Below are 19,581 nucleotides of genomic sequence, written 5' to 3'. Positions count from 1 at the left end.
CAAAGTCAATATTTCCCTTTATATACAGCTTATATATGTATATATATATATATATATATATATATATATATATATATATATATATATATACGGAATCATCAAGTTGTCGTTAATGCAGTTATTTATAAAATCATATTTTAAGCATTACTTAATCCGTCCCATGTGTGTTTATTTTATTAAAATATAGGCAAAAATTATTATTGTGTTTAGGACGCATTTTTGTACAACCCGCCAGTTTCAGTTGTCAGTGTTTTTCAGCAATGGTTGAATTGATAGTCTATTATTTAGTGTCCTTTGATTTAGTTGCGTGCATGGATGACGTCATTTCGTGTTGTCATAGTTTGATAATCCAACAATTCTGAGTTTACTTTTTTTTACATACTTTATTCTAAGTGAACAATATTTCAAAATTATTTTTAATAAAAAAAAACTTTGCGTAGACGAATGTTTGATAAATTTATTTTAATATAGATGTATGCAAAAACATATTCTTGTACACAAACTCTACGCTTGGAATACATGCATCTACGTTCTCTCTCTCTCTCTCTCTCTATATATATATATATATATATGCATTGTTTACATTCATCTACTTAGCACTTTTGTTAAACTATGTTATCCAATCACAACACGTTTATATATAAAATATATGCAAAGACACATGACAATATAGACAATTGTCATGTGTATAAATATGTACATATTTATATATACATATATACCCATATATATATATATATATATATATATATATATATATATGTTTTATAGTTATATGTGTGCAAAAAAACACATACATCCGCATCCCACATACACGCACATATATACACGCATATATACATGTATGTATGATGATATAAATATGTGTGTGCATATAAATATATAAGATCATGTAAAAATATAGAACTTTATATAACCTTAAGAAGTGTTACTCCACGTAGAGCACAGCTGCTGTAACTGGCAACTTTCGTGATGTGTCAATATGAGATATGCAGATGTAACGTTGGTATATCATATTGCTATCATGTTAGGAGTATGACGCGTAGCAGTCTACAAGCTCTTCTCAGACTATGATGTCTAATAAGCCATTCTACAGAGATAACAAAATTAGCAGGGACTTCGCGCGCACCAGCGGCTGGTCAGCAAATTCGAATTTTAATTATTTTTTAATTAAATATTTTTTAATATTTTTCTAATATTTTGTTTATTTAACAAGAGCCATATTGTTATTATTTCTTCAAATTTGAGTTTTTATAATTATATTGCTGATGGGATATTAATTAAAAAAAGTTGTGCACTGGTTGCCTTAACGTTGGATATATTACCAATTCAACAGGATAACTGCCAAACCCGCCGTTGGATCCCTCAGATCCATTGAAACGTTAAAATGGCTTGGTACGGCTCCATAGTGCCGTTTTGTACATTGGCTCTCATCTTGACTGTTCTCTCACAGAACTACAGAATATCCGCAGAGGAAGTGGGTCAGTGATTATTTAAAAGTAAAATAAATGAGCACAAAAAGCAGCCGGTTAACATGGCCTCCGCCTATTGCTCATGACCGGATATTGATCAGCACAAAATTTTTAGTGACCATCCACGCATAATCAAAATATTATTAATAACATGCTCGTACAAATCTGAGGACTCGGAATCAATCCATATTTTCAAATTATTAAAAAATGAATTTTTTAAGTCAATTGGAAACAACTCAGGAGCAAAATAAATAAACATACTAAAACAAATAACTATTATATGCTTTAAACAATGAACAATGAATAAGCGTTCCACCTGCCGATCGAAGCTGAATCTTTTGTGTTATACATTACAAACGATAGGCTAGTACAGCTAAAAATCTAAAGTTTAATGTAACAATGTAGAAGCGATATAAAAATGAAAAGACTTTAGGGTCAAAATAGAAGTTTCATATATTTCAATGCTCAATATATTAAATATTCTGAGCAACTTTAACAAATTTTGTAGTGCTAACATGATTATAACTTATCATAACTTACATATAAAACTTATGAATTATACCTAATTTTTTTTATTTTTAGATCTTACAGTAAATTCAGCGGTGAGTCATCTCTGTTTCGATATTTATTTTAAATGTTCACGAAAGTTTCGAACGTATCGTTTAATGGATTTTAAACTGTTTTGCAGCACGTCAGACACAAGAGGAGCATCAGAGGTCCACCCGGGAGTCCAGGAGAAAGGGTAAAGAAGTTTTCAACCGATTAACTTATATTAAATTCATTAAATTGTTCCGACAGATTAATTTACCTTAGATTTGTGTCAATTTTAAACATTTCATTCCTTACAATGATTTTTATATACGTAACAAAAGGGTGAACCTGGCGATGATGGTGCTCACGGTATTCCTGGCCCACCTGGTGCTCCGGGACCAACCGTTAAGGTTAGCCGCTAAACATTGTTTTGTATAAATATAATGAAAATTGATTGAAATAAGAAAATATTCAATATATGTCAAATGTTACAAATTATTATCTCACGAACAGAGTCCCAATGAAATGCTTCTCAGTTTTACCGCAAATGCAGATAAAGCTGGAGGGCAGCAGTTGAATCTTCAGTACGTCAAAGCCCAAGTGGTAGGTGATAACCTAGTTACGTAGTTTCAAAAAATTAATCGTGTAGCAGTAAACTCAACGGACTAAATATTTTCCTTCAGGGTCCCATCGGTCCTAGAGGGCAGAAAGGCGCTCAAGGTGTTGCGGTAAATTAATTTTTATTATTATTATAATTATTATTTTAAGTCTATCTCACTTAGCTTTTTAAAAAAGATATCAATAAATAAAAGAATACAATAATGTTTAAAAACAAACAAAAACTTGATTTAAAAATCCATAAGCGTGTTTTATGAGCGAAAAAATATGATTAAGCAAAAAGTGGCAATACAAATAAAAATTAATAAATATTTATTTTAAATTTACATTTAATGAAAATATTTTAAGGGTTATCAAGGCCCTGATGGACATAAAGGGGAACGAGGAGAACCTGGACCATTGGTTTGTTTGCATTAATTTTACAAAAGTTGTAATAAATATTCATTGCATTGAACGTTTTACAATTTCGCACAGGGCAGCATAGGTACACGCGGTTACACTGGTACTGTTGGCCCAAAAGGAAGACAGGTAATTCATGATTTTGAGATTAGTAAATCTAAATTTTATGAAAATTTCAATTCAACTGCAAAACGTTCCACAGTTACATAATAGCGTCAATCTCAATAACTAAAAACACACCGCTATTATAAAACTAGTGTAGCGCGTTGATGTGTGTGCGTGTGTGTTTGTGTGTTTGTGTGTGGGTGTTTGTGGGTACATGAATATAATTAACAATGTCTTTTTGTTCGTGTTGAACCATTCATCAAAATATTTGCGTTTCATTACTGTTGCATTTTGCGCAGTTGTTTTTCCAAATGGAGTCCAATAATGTTTTTTAGACCATTTAATTACATATTGGAAGTAAGTGAACAGTGTGATCTGAATGATGAACTGGAAACAATTACGTCGTTACACTGTATTTTTACGCTGTAAACGATCACCCTCTGGAGTTTCCCTGCATCAATTATAATGGATGCATTACGTCATTGCCTCTCTCGCTTCCCAGCAAAACGTATAGTGGGAGAGATACGTTAGGGCAATTCCAGTTTAAAGTTCCATGCTTTACACCCACTTAATTCCTAATTTTTTCTGTTTTATATCGCGTACGTCTCAGCTATAAAATCCTTTATCTATATCAATTTTTTCCTCCAAATCAACGTACATTTTGCGGTTTCATTCATTACATTTAGAGTTTAACATATGGTTCAACTGTTTTTTTGCTCATAGAACCTCATAGAACAGCTTTCTGTTTATATAATTCATCTTCAACGTTTTTATTTACACTTGAACTTTTTTCTCGTCATTGTGTTCTTGGATTTTTTTCTGATTTACGTCAAAGTCAAAATTACTACGATAAACATACCACAACAAAATTTTCGTCAATAATTTCACTGTGGTACGACTTCTGTTTTTCTAACATGAAGATTAAATGAGCACCATGTGAAACAAATGAAATATAAATAAATAAAAGTACTAATGTAATAACAACAAAACATTTATTTAATTAACCCTTTAAAAAAAACTTAGTCAAATTATTTCATAAAAATTTTCAAAATTTATTTCAGGGTGATCCTGGTTTGGATGGATACCCGGGACCCGAAGGTCTCAGAGGACCAGCTGTAAGTCAATTTTGGATTTTTAAATCAGTTGAATTTTTCAATGTTTTTTCATGAATCAGTTATATTAAAAGGCATACTAAAATTTCTTAACGTTTTCTCATTAATCAATTATATTAAAGGGCATACCAGGACCGTCGGGAATTCCAGGACCTAGCGGAATAAAAGGTTTCAAGGTAACTAAGCAGTTTGTACATTTTTAACAACAGTTAACTAACTATTGCAAATAAAAACAACTTTTACAAATTTTGTCTATTTTTGTTCTAATCACAATTGATGAAAATTGAATAAAATATTTAACAGGGATTTCCTGGTCCCGTTGGAGAGAAAGGAGAACTCGGACGTACCGGAGATAAAGTATAATTATTGGACTACTACTAAATTAATTTGTGTTGCTGTAAAAATAATAATATTTCATAGGTAATATATCTCAAATTCATATAACCACTTTATAACCAATTGTTCTTGTATGACCGATTAATTTCTAAAAATTAATTATTTTAGGGACCAGATGGGCCTCCCGGACCTGCTGGAGAGCCTGGTGATCTCGTAAGTATTTAACTTTTAAACAAGAGTATTCATACTTTTACAATATTCAATAAAATTACAAATTAAAATTTAGGGACCTCGCGGTCCTCCCGGAGAAAGGGGACCTGATGGAAAGCCAGGACCACAGGTAAATAATAGTTCAAAAAGTTTTAAATTTAACCGTTTTTACATTTTTTTTATTTGTTGCATTGCATTTTAGGGCATCAGAGGAGTGGACGGAACTCCAGGCCCAGCTGGTGAAACAGGAAATCCTGGTCCACCTGGACAAATTGGTATTCCCGGTTTACCTGGGCCGAAGGTATTTGCAAATAAATGTTTTATGACTTACTCAACTTAATAAATAAATTAATTAATTAAATATAGGGAGATCCCGGAAGTGGTGGTCCAAAAGGAGCTATTGGTCTACGAGGACCACGTGGTCCGAATGGCCCAACTGGTCCCAATGGAGAGACTGGACCTGCTGTTAGTGGAAAGATTTTTTTAGTTAATTCAATAACAATATTGATTAACATTAATATATTAAAATTCAATGACTTGTTTTTATAATTTAATTTTATTTAAAATAAGGGACAACCTGGAAATCCTGGTCTTTCAGGAGAAAAAGGATCTAGAGTAATTTTTATTTTACTTTAGTTTGATATTGTATGAGTAACAATAATTGAAATTATGTTTAACAATTTTTATTTTAAACCTATCATTATAAAATTTAATAATTTAGGGTGATCTAGGACCACCTGGATCTCCAGGTGCTGTTGGTCATAGAGGATTTCCTGGAGCTCCAGGAATTACAGGACCTCTAGGATCAAAAGGAGATGCGGTACGTTGATGTTTGAATAAAAAAATCGCAATTGTAAATAATTTTTTTATTTTTTCAGGGTCCAATCGGATCTCAAGGTAGACAAGGAGAAACAGGAGGAAAAGGAGTGCCTGGAATTTTGGGAGAACGCGGAGAAGTTGGATTACCAGGAGAAGCTGGAAAAAGGGTCAAAACTCATTACAATAACTTTGTATACAAATGCTTCTGACAAAGTATTTAATTAACAAAATTTAATTTGACAGGGTCCAAGAGGAGCTGCTGGTATTGACGGTCCATCTGGACCACGAGGAGAAAGAGTCAGTATTGTCACAAAAATTTGCATGTCAAGTTTATATACTAGTGATTTTTAACTTATTTGAACATGACTTTTTATATATAAGGGGCTTTCTGGGGAAAGAGGACTTCCAGGACCAGATGGAGCCAGCGGGCCTCAAGGTGAAGCTGGAGAACGAGGTCCCACTGGAGAACCAGGAAACAAAGGACCAACTGTAGGTTGAACTTTTACAAAATAATTCAATTTTACTTTAATACATTATTTGTTTGATACAGGGTGATGTAGGAAAACCGGGGCCCGCTGGACCTGCTGGTGCTAGAGTAAGTAAAACTTTTTTCGGTAGATTTTAAGGAAACCAATCTAACTTAATTGAAATTTTTCAGGGTTCTCCTGGCAGAGCTGGATTGCCTGGCCCTGAAGGGCCTGCTGGCCAACCGGTAACTCAAATTAGATATTATTTTTTATTGTGAAAGGATGTTTATACATCGACTATTTAATTACATTAACATAATTACAGGGTCCGAATGGACAAGATGGGAAAGAAGGAGAACAAGGTCTTCAGGGAGCTCCTGGATTGGCTGGCATTCAAGGAGCTCCAGGTCAACCAGGTTTATCAGTATGTATTTTGATATCCTAAACAATTTTTTGACCATCTAAATTCTAATTTTTACAAAATAGAAAAATTTTTAACATTGCTTAAATTTCTATTAATCTTGATAAAATATACTGTAATAACTTATTTATTAGGGTGAACCTGGAAGAGATGGAAATCAAGGTCAGCCAGGAGCTCCTGGATCACCAGGTGACAGAGGAAAAGACGGCGTACCTGGCGCTCAAGGAGCACCTGGACCAGCGGTATACTTCCTGGAAAATATTACGTTTTATAATCTGGATGACACAATATAGAATTACTGAAAATGTTATCATGAATGCATGTTGAGATGAAAAAACGTTTTGTGTGAATTGTATACGATTAAAGACTGCAAATATTTCGGGCACATTATTTGAATAAAATAATTATTATATCAAGGTATTCAATATTTTTCGAAACTTCACACAGACACCAATTTTGATAAATGTGATATTTTAAAAATTGAAAAAATATATTAAAAAATATAAATTATATGTACATTTGTACATTTGTTAGGGTCCCCCTGGAGAAAGAGGGCCTGTTGGCGATAAAGGACCACAAGGTTTTCCGGTAAAAATTTTAAACTGACATTCATAAACACTTAGTTTTCCATTATAACTCAGTTTTTATAAATTTACAATTGTGAATTTCATGTTTACTTTGAAATTACAACGAAATTTTTTCGAACAACTGTTATTCGTAATTTGAAAGGGAAAACCAGGTGAGTCTGGTGCTGCAGGAGATCAAGGAAAGCCAGGAGAGGCTGGACCTGTTGGACCCGCTGGACCTACCGGACCTGCTGGACCAGCCGTTAGTATATCATTATGTTTAAAAAAATTAGTTAGTTTTTAATAAGAAATGTTTGAATTTTTAAAATTATTTGTCATTTCGTTGAAGGGTGAAAGAGGAGGACCAGGAGAGCGAGGTCAGACTGGACCCCGCGGACCAACGGGAGAAAAAGGTCCAAATGGTGTTCTTGGTGTAGTCGGAGCCCCGGTATTATACTTGTTGATTTTTTTAAACTTTTTAGTATTTTTTATATCAATAAAATTTATTTAATTTTATCAAATTTATTGAACTGAATAAAATTTATCGATTAGGGTCCAGCCGGAGAAAGAGGTGAAATTGGACAACCTGGACCTCCTGGACCAATTGTAAGATATATCATTTTTTGATCTAGATAAACTTCTAATATGCAACGTCAATTTTTGTATAAAAACTCCTTTTCAACATTTATAAAGGGTCTGAACGGAGACAGAGGAACGATGGGATTTATCGGACCAAAAGGAGACAGCGTTGGTATTTTTTAAAGAAAATAAATTATTTTCAAAATGTAACTACTTAACCGTTCAATTAATATTAATCACAGTTTAGCCTAATATAATAGCACCGTTCGTTTGATTTTCAGCCACCACTCCTTTGTAAATTTTTTTTGAAAAGTTAAACTCTTTCTGAATTATTTGTTGGTAAGAATGAATCAAATATATATCAAAAAGTTATTAAAAAAGATAAGGAGAAATCAGATCAAATCAGTGGTTTTAACTTAAAACAAAGTTTTGCAATTTAAATAAAGATTCCAAAATATAAATAGCTGTTAATTGCAAAGATACGGTTGTAATTGTAAGAATTCTGGTAAATAAGCAAATCGACATGTTCAGTATTGTCCTTTTCTTTTGCTATATTACATAATATACAATTAAATGAATAATAAACAAATTATTATAAAAAATCGAAAAATAAACGTTTGTTTTTTTTTAACAGGGAGACGTTGGTCCTCGAGGTAGACAGGGACCACAAGGAAGAGCTGGAGACATAGTAAGTTTTAAAATTAATATATTAGAGTTGATTTTTAATACTCATAAAAAAAAATTAACTGTAAAAAAATATTCATTGGATGAAAAGAAATTTTATTTATATTTAAAACTGGCGAGCTTCTTAAAAAAGAAATTAAAAAATTATACACAATAGATAAAATTGTCATAAAAGAATTCTAGTGCTGATAAGTAATAAAGATGAGGAAGAAGGACTAGTTCAAGACATTTACAAAATCTTAATAATATTTGTTATAGCAGAAAATGGTTAGAAAAGTAGTAAAAGTTATTTTAATCTGAAAAAATTGCAATGGTTTACAAAACATTTACACCATCTCAAAAGAACGATTGAAAAAACAACGATTATTGGGTGTCGGAGTCAGATAAACTTTTCCGATTCCGACTTCTTGATTAAAAATTTTTCCAACTTTCTTGAAAAATTATAGACCGCGACTTCTTGAACCATATTAGTATTGCATTATACCATAGCTAGTGCAAAATATCACGAGATGATTATTTTGATATAGACTAATTGCCTGTATTAAACAATTGGTGAGCAGTGAACAGTCCATTTTTAGGTTGCTATTATAGTGTTAATTGATTTGGTTCAGTAAATGTAAATTTAAAGATTTGATTTGAGTATAACAGTATTTATTTATTTAAGAACGTTAGAATAATATATTTATAATATAGGGAGCTCGCGGACCACCAGGGCCTATTGGACCTCCCGGAGCCTCGGGACCAAAAGGAGAGAGAGGCGAGGCTGGATTAAAAGGTGCCACTGGATCGCAAGGTAGCACCGGCGAAAGAGGACCTGCTGGACCAACTGGTTCACCGGGACAGCCTGGTCTTCCTGTTAGTTGAAGAAGCCCATTTTAATAAAAAATTGATTTTTACTTATATTTTGTAATTTTGTACACTAGGGAGGTTCAGGATTACCTGGTGCTAAAGGAGAATTAGGCTTTCCGGGAGATAGAGTTAGATCATTAATTATTTTATTTAATTGATTAATTTATTCACATAATGAAAAACTGTTGAAAGGGTTTGCCCGGACCTGCTGGGCCACAAGGAGAAAAGGGACCAATGGGAGCTACCGGGAAAGATGGTGTTCAAGGAAGACAAGGACCAAGAGGAGATTCTGGATCTCAAGGTGAAGCTGGTTTGCCCGGGCCACCTGGACCTGTTGGCCCTCTCGGCAATCAAGGAAACCAGGGACCATCTGGAAGTCCTGGACCAATGGGAAAAGAAGGCATTAAGGTTATTTTTTATTATTATTGCTACCTAAAATTTTATCATTGTTACGGATCTTTTGTTTAAAGTATTTAAGTGGCCAGGCTTGATAAATTTTGTGAAGTTAACGAAAATAAAAGTTTCTTGCTGCTGTCTAAGGTTATTTACTCATGTGTAGTAAATTATTTTCGTTAGCGAATAGCTATTTTATTACTATAATTTTTGGGCCACTTTGTTATATGCATAGTTTTTAATGCATGTTCGACAGAGTTTGATTTACAGAATAAAAAATAGTTTAGTTATTTAGCAGCTATGCATCATGTTCCTGACACGTGTTGTATCCCAATATATATGCAGTCTGCGATTGATATTTCTTGTCTAAAGTCCTCTATCAAACTAGTGTAGTTATTCCGATGGTTGACGGCGCTTGGTCCTGTGTTGCAGTGACTGCGTTCCAAAGCGACAAGACCTTCGTCCGTATGCATTGAGTGTGATTCACGCGTTTGCATCGTTGACACTTCTGAATAATAAATAAAAGAGATTAACTTTTACCATGTCTTGATCAAGTTTTGATTAAAAAAAAGAAGCGACGACGTAATGGCCTATTTTTAATGTGGCCTGGTGCTGTTTCGCAGTGCTTGCAGTGACAGGATTCGAATGTGACAAAATGATCCCCGCCTATCACATGCTTCCTGTGTGATGCGTCGTTTAGCACGTATTTTTATATACAATGTTTGTGTGTTGTTGATTTTTCTGAACCTAGCAAAACTATAATAGACCTTTGACCTTTTTGACCTTTTTTAAACTGCAACTATTGTTATCGTGAAAAAACTTTCCGCTAAAATAATTAATTTGCTAATAAAATTATTACGATTTGCTACAATATAATAAATTTCATAAATGTTATTTCTATCGATAAGGGCTTGAGAGGAAAGCAGGGAGCTCCTGGAAGACAAGGAGATGAAGGTAATCCTGGTGAACCTGGAAGAGATGGAAACAAAGGGGATCGAGGAGACGACGGAGCTACAGTAAGTTTCAAAACATTCAACTCATTTAACTGAAAAATTAAGTAATTATTTAACGATATTTGTTTATTTATTTGTATAGTACACAAAAAGTAAATACATACTTATAAAAAGGGACCTGTAGGACCAAGAGGAGCAGCTGGTCAGCCGGGTGAAAGAGGTCAAGTTGGAGACTCTGGAGAAAGAGGAGAACCCGGACCCCCTGGAGCCGCTGGAGAGCCTGTATGCAATTTTTTTACATTTACTGTAAATTCCAAATATTTGTTGGAAATTTTGTTTGCTTGTATGTTAGTTGTGGTATTCGCAATGAACTCTACTTTGTTTAAATTAAGTTATATCTGCTTGTATGTCATTTGAGCCATTCACAATTTACCCTGCATTTGTTATATAATTTTTTTTTCATATAGCGTCACAAAAAACTTTTAAAGCAACCTATATAAGATTTTATTTAAAATTTATATCATTTTAATGCTTTATGTTATTTAGATTTGGGAAGTTACAACATTGAATATTTATGTTAAATAGTTTATTTTAATTCATCTTCATCAGCATTTGTCATCATATTGATCAAAGAATTGTTTATTTCTGTCATTCCTATGGCCCGATATAATTACAAACTATCAAGCAATTGTAAAATGATGCATTTCATTCATACGTAGGGTGAGATGGGAGCTCCAGGGGAAGACGGCCCCAAAGGAACCAGAGGTCCTCCAGGTCCCGTTGGGCCGATCGGAGAGCCAGGGCCTCCAGGTCCCACCGGTATCGAAGTAAGTTCTTATGAGCTGTTTTGTATTGAGATAAAAGTTTTGCTGTTCTATACATGTTGTTATTTCTTTTATTAACGAGCGAAAAATGATGAACGAAATGTATTATGAAATTTTTATATCAAATGCGCTTTTTATCAGCTTTTTAATTCATCTTGCGAAAGTTAGTTTGTGTTAAAATTTTAGAATGTTTTTAAAAATATTGTTAGATTTAAATTTAATTTTTTCTTATTTTTTTTAATCGTTTTTATTATATTTTGTGTATTTTGTATTATATTTTGTGTATTTTCTATTTTATTATATTTTACACCACAACAAAATTCAACTTTGATGTTAATCAAATTCCAAAAATAGGAAATGAGTGAAAAATTGTGTGAATTTTTGAAAGAATAGAATGAGCATCTAATTTTTATTATATTTTATGAAGTTCTGTTTTAATAGTTTTAGACTGTTTTAAGTTTGTTTTATTCACCTACAATTTATAAGTTATAGCATTTTTGACGCGTTTTAATGATTTAAATACGGTTTAATACATAATAAATCAATAAATTTTTTTCTTTATCTTTTTAATCGTAATGTCTTGACTATTTCACGAATTTAAATTAGATATCCCATCTACGCAGCTTTGCATTTTCAAACTAGATTCAATTTATTTTTATTTTTAAGAGTGCAAATGCAAAATACACGATTGTAAGCAATGGCATATTGGCATGATATTTTAAAAAACATTTTTATCCACTTAATGTTTGATAGGGAGCTGCGGGTAAAGAAGGCATTGCTGGAGTGATGGGTCGTCCAGGTGATAAAGGGCCTCCAGGGTCTACTGGTCTGCCAGGATCTGTTGGACTGCCTGGTCTTCAAGTAACAGAATGTTTTTTTTTATAGTAAAGCATTCTTAAAAATTATAATCGCTTTATATTTTAAAATATTTTTTAAGATACCTGTGTGCTGAAAAGTAAATAACAGATAATGCAAATTTGATCAAATGAACCATTTTTGCTAAATTTCGTTTAATTTTTCAATATAACATTTCAATTAAAACATAAAAGGGAGCACAAGGCAAAGTTGGTGATACTGGACCAGCTGGAGAGCCCGGATCCAAAGTAAAATACTTATTTTTGTTCGTCAAATCACATTAATTTCGTAACGTTTTTATATTTTTTAATGTTTTAAATAATAAAATCAAGTCGTTGGTTGTTTCTACTAAAAATAAATTTAATAATACAATTTCTTTCAACTCATTCAGGGTCAATTAGGACCCAAAGGTTCTCCTGGACTAGTTGGGCCACCGGGTGTTCCTGTTAGTAATTCATCCAATAATGATCGTTTCTTTCATTTGCTTATTTATTAATTTTTCCTTTAACTGCGTTTGTATTCAATTATTTGTTTAATTAATTTTTTATACATTTATGCTGTTTTTATACACTTTTATATTCCATTGGGATAGAGCAATCCGCACGCGTTGTTCTTGCATATAGGCCTTGTTTATAATTGCTAGATTTGAGAACCCTTCACTTCAGCGTTGCTTAACCTATAAGCTGTAATTTTTTTATCTTTTTCGTTAGAAGCATTTGTGTTAATTTGTTTTTTTGTTTAATTTACTATTGTATTCACTTTGTTACGATTTTTGAAAACTAGGGAGTAGTCGGTGGAACAGGCCCATCTGGTGCCACAGGAGACAAAGGAAGAAAGGTAATTTTTGCTACTATTGTTTTAAATAACATTTTTATAATTATTTGACAAAAATGAAGTTAGTTTTATTAAACTAATTAAAAGTGCAACTTATTATCAGTCATCATTACCTCAGTCGCTTGCATTGGCGCTTTATAAATGATATTTATTATTATTATTTATTATCAGTTTGGACTATTTTCTTACCTTTTTAAGAATGGGCGGTTGTCGAAAATTCGATTAAAGAGTAACAACTCCTTTTTAATTTAACCCGCTAGATTAAAATCAGTTTTTGTAAGTTTTTGGCAACAGATTTATTTCAGTGGCTGGTGTTGATGGGTTTCGGCCGAAAATCATTTATTTTAAAAAATGTCATCCTTAACCGTTTTTCACAAAAGTTAATCAAAATACAATCTTCAAGTTTATATGAGTTTTCAATTTCATCACTAGCTTGCACGGATGGGCAGGTAAACAGCGATTCGGTTGAAGATTGATCATTCTCTTTTAGTCTAGCTAGACAGCCGTTTCTAGCCTGTTTTATTTTGGCTTTTTAGTCTTATAAGCCAACCAGATTCTACCAAATTCCCGAATTAGTTAGTTTCGTGCCAATGAATCGGTCTTTATCGAAAATCTTTTGCCTTTGAAAAATATCACGGCTCTTCTCTTACTGCCGATGTGTTCAATAGTTGCCTCGCCTATTTTTTAAAATATGTTATTTATTATCTCAATTGCCGTTGTTTTTACATTTTTATAAGATTTTCAATAATTTTTTATTATTTTATTTTTTATTTTGATGGAGCAGCATTTTAATTATATTTCGCTAAATTACTGAAAAACGTTTTTTAATTATTGTTATGTACAATATAATGGAGATTATACAGCTCATATCGCCAGAAAAACACATAAATACATTTTATAACTCATTAAAAACATCCTGATTATTTATCAGTGCAGGATGAAATTAAATTACATTTAGTAATAATAACGCAGTTCACAGTTTAGTATATGAGATGCACTAGAGCAAGGTTGAAGCAATGTAAGACTTAACATTCTATTCATTCACTGACTTAATTTTAAAAAATATTAACTTTTTTGTGTAGGGTGAGAAAGGTAATCCCGGATTGCCAGGCATTCAAGGAGTTCCAGGCGCACAGGTAGCGTTCCACAAAAATTCATTTTTAGTATTTTTATAACGTTCGTGTAAATTAATCTTTCATAAAAGTCAAACGTTTGAAGTATGAAGTAAGTAATGGAAAACATTTGAAACATTAAAGGGAGAGCCAGGAGATGATGGTCATTCCGGGGCACCTGGACCACTTGGACCTCGAGTTGGTTCCAAAAATTTTTAACAACAAGACGTCCTTAATAATTTTATGTAAACGTTAAGATTTTGAAATAATAATTAACAAGGGTGATGTCGGAGTTCAAGGAATCACTGGAGTTGTTGGTCCCGATGGACCCACTGGATTCAAAGGACAGCCTGTAAGTTAATTGAGAAATTTAATCACTTATCAGAAAAAATTTTTAAATTTAAATAACTAAAAATGTAATGTATATATATATATATATGTGTGTGTGTGTGTGTGTGGTGTGTGTGTGTGTATGTGTGTGTGTATAGAGAGAGAGAAGTTTCTATTTATTTTTTATTTTTCTAAAACTAATTATGAATTTTTTATAATTTAACAATCTTATTAAAACGACAATGTAAAAAACACTTTTCTCTTTTGCACCACTTCATTTTGTAATTTTTTATATTTTATTTTAAAATATTTTATTTTAGGGTCCACTCGGTCCATCTGGAGATGACGGTTTACCAGTAACTTAAACTTTTATATTTTTGCGATAATTTGTTTAAACGTATTTAAAAATTTCATTTTATTCTACATGCATTGCTCAAAAATAAATATTTTTTTTAAATTCTAGGGTCCACCAGGCCCACCTGGACCCCCTGGACTACCTGTGAGTTTTGATTTTTTGGTGTCTAAAATTTAATTATATGATTTTAAATCGACAAGGTTGAAAAAATGAAATTGTTTTCAACGTAGGGCGTTCCAGGATCGCGTAGAGGAACTCCTAACATTCACTACGCCGAGTTTTTCACTAGAACGAAACCCATTCCTGACAATTTATTTGTAAGTTTGTTTCACAAATTAAATTATTAATAGCAATACGTTAGGTAATTGAACAACTATCAAATATAGTGCTATTAAAAACAATGATATCATTTACCCTGTAGTTTGATGATCCGAAAATTGTCTCCGCCAGTATGGATAAAGATATGTTGGTAAGCTGGGCTCTTTTTAAACATATTTTTTAAATGACAAATTTTTAAAGGTTAATAATGTTTAATATGGTAATTTTTCTGTTCCTAAACTGCACAGAGTGGAAGACATGCATTTGAAGAATTAGATAAAATTCGCGATACTCTCAGCAGTTTGAAACATCCAAAGGGAACCAAACAGTCTCCGGCAAGAAGTTGCAAGGATCTTTTCCAATCTCACCCAGAACTTGCGAGTGGTTAGTTCAATATATTTCACAATTACCATTTTATTTTTGCTAGAAGGTTCATCTAAATTGTCCCTCATCCAGCGTTTAATTTTTTATCTGCATAACATACATACAAAATTAACTTTTCAAATTAGACAATTTAAAAAAAATATTACGTCGTATATCATGAGCAAACAATTTTCTATTTGAGTCACAACACGTAAGCCACCTGTCAATTTTTATGTTCAACGCTGCTCTTTTTTTCATATTGAAAAGGCAAAATTCTTGTTAAAAAATTTACATTACAAATAATTAGCCATGATAACGATGGAATAGAGTTGGATCACTGCATAGGACCTCAGAACAGCATACTCTGTTTTCTTTGAGTCAACTTTTTCCTGAACTTACTTTTTTACATCAAATGAATTTTATGACATCTTTGAATGGCATGGTTTTATGGCAATTGAGTACACATAACGTGTGTTGTATGATTACAGACACTCCACACATGAACAATCAAACAAATAAATTTAATAAAATAACAATATTTGTACTTGTACTTGAACCAGTGTAGTTGTACTCGATATCTAAGTAGCAGCACTGATACCCGAAAAGTTTTTTCCGGTACTTGTATTCGTACCTGCGACCGAGTTTCTTGTGCATGTTCTCAATGAAAATAAACTGATGTGTCTGATATTTTCTAGACTGCCTAATTGTGTTTTGTTTCTAACAACATGCAATCTATAAGATTACGGTTGAGTCATGGCCTGTAGTAGAATTATTACATTACTATTCAAGCACAGATTAACAAATTTTCACTAAAGGTAATTTTTTCAAAAAAAATGTTCACATTTTAACTTTAAGGATTATATTGGATTGATCCAAATGGTGGCAGCAGCCTAGATTCAGTTCAAGTTTATTGTGATATGAAAACTAGAAGAACTTGCATCAATTCAAGGCTTGCTGAAGTTAGTGTCTTATATTAATTTAAATAATATCAATACAATTATCGAGCAATATAAATTTTGAGATTACCCACAAATTAAGATCGAAAAGAAGAAATGGCATACAGGAGAAACAAAGAGAATGTGGTTCGGTGAAGACCTCCGAGAAGGTGCACAGGTATACAGTCTATTTAATCCGCATTTGAAATTGCTTACTTCATATTGTTTCAACAATTCACCTTTTAGTTTGAATACAACATGAATGTGGTGCAGCTTACCTTCCTGCAACTGCACAGCTCATCAGCTTACCAAAACATTACTTACCACTGCAAAAACTCAGCCGTTTACTACGACAAAAAAATAAACAAATATGACAACGCGGCAATCTTCAAATCATTCAACGATATTGATCTTGTTCCTCTGAAGCCAGTTAAATTCCGATATTCAGTAACGTCTGATGAATGCCAAGTAGATATAATTTGTATTTTCAATATTGTTATTAGCTAAATATTTTAATATATACATATATATTAATGAGTGGAGCTCTGCGCATTGGAAATATAACCGAGCTAAGAATTTCGTGTGTAATTAGAAAAGTTCAATATATTCTAATTATTGAACTCTAAAAATATAACAACAATTTTATAATAATATGAAATTTGCAAAAACCTTTTGTGTTTAGTTTTGCGTAATATTCCTTTATCAGTTGGTCGCAATCTAAAATTAGGTAGCGAGAGGTTGGGTCATTTTTTTAAATTTCTTAAATTTTAAAACCAAACGTCAGGGCGCAATATATAACAAGAGGGCAGTTTTGATTCTTTTTATTGTAACAAATATTTATATGTAACAAATTTATTGTTTGTTCATAATAAACGAGAATATTGGTGAACAAGCCTTTGTAGAAAATTGAGTTGCAACGACCAATAATTTAAAGATAGAATATAACAAAAATAGAATAGAGACAACAACATGATTAAGAATGTCTATTGTGGCTGATAGCGCTAATATGGTAATATTGGGATTTGATGGTGGTAGAAAACGAAGTTGCAAAGAAAAAGCAATGTCATTTAATGAATACACAAATTTAAACTTTTTATATTAACGTATTGAGTTTTAAAAAATTTCAATGTCATTTTAGAGTCGCTAATTTAAAATTAATTGTTTTGAGTATTCTAGTAAAACTATTTATAATTTTTTTATGTTGTAAGGTGTCTGGAAAATTTTATAGGAGATAACTGCAAGAAATAAATTGAGTAGAACTGGTGAAACAGCGTATTTACAAGTTTTTTTTTAAACTGCCGAAGTTGCCGAATTATTTTGAAACGTTATTCGGAATTGTTTTCTTTAACGTCAAAATGTTTCTTTAGCTTTAAGAAATTATATAATGATATAGCAGGTGATTATTTTACTAAGCTTTTTATTACATTCTCATCACAGCATCGTAAAGAAGAGTGGGGTTCAACCGTCTTTGAATTCAAAACTAACAAGCCAAAAAGACTGCCTATTAAAGACGTTAATCTGGCAGACATTGGAGACAATCAGGCCTTTGGTTTTACGCTTGGACCCGTCTGCTTTTCATAAATCATAATTTTAATTACACAATAAATTAATTTAATTTATTCATATTATGAAATAGTGTTATGTTTGAATGTAAAAGTAACTACGGTTAGTTACTTTGTCGTTTTTATAACATTTCTAAATTGTGGTTATTTGATGAAATATTCCTTATATATCTCAATATTTTCACACGTCAGCACTACATGTGTATATGTGTGCGTATGTATGTGTATATTTACGTACGCATATATATATATATATATATATATATATATATATATATACAGCTGTCGCAAAACAATTCACTCAGTCGTGTTTTAATGTTCTAACACTACAATATTTCACACACATCTTAATAATAAATATCAAAAGGGTTAACGTCATCGAAATTTTTTCAAAAATGTCATCTCGGGCAATAAAAAGAGAAAATGAATTTAATTGAATTAATGTCTTCGTGTGGAATTTGTCAGAAAGATCAAACTTCCTAGATATCAACTAGGATATCTAGTCGCTATCAACACATTTTTTAATTTTCAAATTAAAAGTTTTTTCAAGTAATTTACTTAACCTGTTATAAAATGGATGTAAATACTTTTATAAAAAGATGATAGAAGAATGTGACCAATAGTTATCTGCTATTAAGTTCAAATGATAGCTGGTATAATAAGTGCTAAAAAATTATACCTGATATACTTTTATCAAATTTAAATGAAAGTTTAACTATCGGTATAAAAATTGAGATCATTCAGAAAACATGCAATTTATGCAATAAATATTTCCAGAAAAAAAAAATTTGTTCCACTACAATTTTCCAGATCACAGCAGTTTTAACGTCTACAATTTGTAAAACCAATTCAACATATTTAAGAAACAGTTCAAGTGACAAAGTTTCAGTGCTTTATCTTGGAAAAGTATTCGCATGGACAAATATAAAATTCGAATCAATTAACACCATTTTTTACAGTAGTGGTAAGCTATCTCAAAAACAAAACTGACAAAGTTGAATTTATTAGGAAGTTAGTTCTTGACTTAAGCAAATAAAAATCATAATTATTCCGTAAAATTTTAATGCGAGGATTATGATATAATATAAGAAGCTGATTACGTAGGTCAATTAAAAAGGTCAATTACACTCTTCCAAAGTTCAGAGGATTCAACAAAGCACACAAACATCGCATATGAATACATGCTAAACGACGCATCACACGAAGCATGTGATAGGCGGGGATCTTTTTATCATATTCAAACCCGGTTACTGCGAGACAGCACCAGGCGACCTTAACCATTAGACCACAAGCCGTTGTAGTGAATAGCAGTCGTCCAATTTAAACAACTTAAAAATAAAAACCGATGAAGACAAAATATGTAATTGTTTTATATTCCAAATGTTAGCCAGATTGTAGAAAGTGTAGAATAGTTTTATTGTTAACCTGTAACAAACAACCACCTCATGACTGTCCAAGTGATGATTAACAGAAGAAGAAAAGGTAAAAGTGAAGTAAAAAAGTAATAATACAAATTAATTTTTTAACATAGCTATTAGAATAAATAAAGCATATGTTTGCCCTTGTGTAAATCTAGATT

At 31.9% G+C, this 19,581-nt stretch overlaps 1 protein-coding gene across 1 annotated transcript; it reads left to right on the top strand.

The window, feature by feature from the left end:
* Positions 1 to 1,387: 1,387 nt before the first annotated feature.
* Positions 1,388 to 18,021, top strand: HELRODRAFT_168029 (hypothetical protein; the record flags this gene model as incomplete). Its single annotated transcript, XM_009013726.1, has 51 exons — positions 1,388 to 1,481; positions 2,055 to 2,074; positions 2,161 to 2,214; positions 2,345 to 2,413; positions 2,517 to 2,606; positions 2,687 to 2,731; positions 2,970 to 3,023; positions 3,096 to 3,149; positions 4,187 to 4,240; positions 4,360 to 4,413; positions 4,541 to 4,594; positions 4,742 to 4,786; positions 4,860 to 4,913; positions 4,986 to 5,084; positions 5,150 to 5,248; positions 5,505 to 5,603; positions 5,662 to 5,769; positions 5,846 to 5,899; positions 5,984 to 6,091; positions 6,153 to 6,197; positions 6,261 to 6,314; positions 6,395 to 6,493; positions 6,625 to 6,732; positions 7,025 to 7,078; positions 7,220 to 7,318; positions 7,406 to 7,504; positions 7,609 to 7,662; positions 7,750 to 7,803; positions 8,270 to 8,323; positions 9,013 to 9,174; positions 9,243 to 9,296; positions 9,361 to 9,576; positions 10,470 to 10,577; positions 10,689 to 10,796; positions 11,234 to 11,341; positions 12,092 to 12,199; positions 12,388 to 12,441; positions 12,585 to 12,638; positions 12,977 to 13,030; positions 13,408 to 13,476; positions 14,110 to 14,163; positions 14,284 to 14,337; positions 14,420 to 14,491; positions 14,933 to 14,968; positions 15,055 to 15,141; positions 15,246 to 15,293; positions 15,391 to 15,526; positions 16,361 to 16,464; positions 16,544 to 16,618; positions 16,687 to 16,908; positions 17,878 to 18,021. 51 exons carry the CDS (start codon positions 1,388 to 1,390, stop codon positions 18,019 to 18,021), a joined length of 4,155 nt encoding a protein of 1,384 aa, XP_009011974.1.
* Positions 18,022 to 19,581: the final 1,560 nt, after the last annotated feature.

The sequence above is a fragment of the Helobdella robusta genome, assembly GCF_000326865.2.
Source record: "Helobdella robusta unplaced genomic scaffold HELROscaffold_12, whole genome shotgun sequence".
Taxonomy (NCBI): domain Eukaryota; kingdom Metazoa; phylum Annelida; class Clitellata; order Rhynchobdellida; family Glossiphoniidae; genus Helobdella; species Helobdella robusta.
This window is presented reverse-complemented; position numbering and strand designations above follow the sequence as displayed.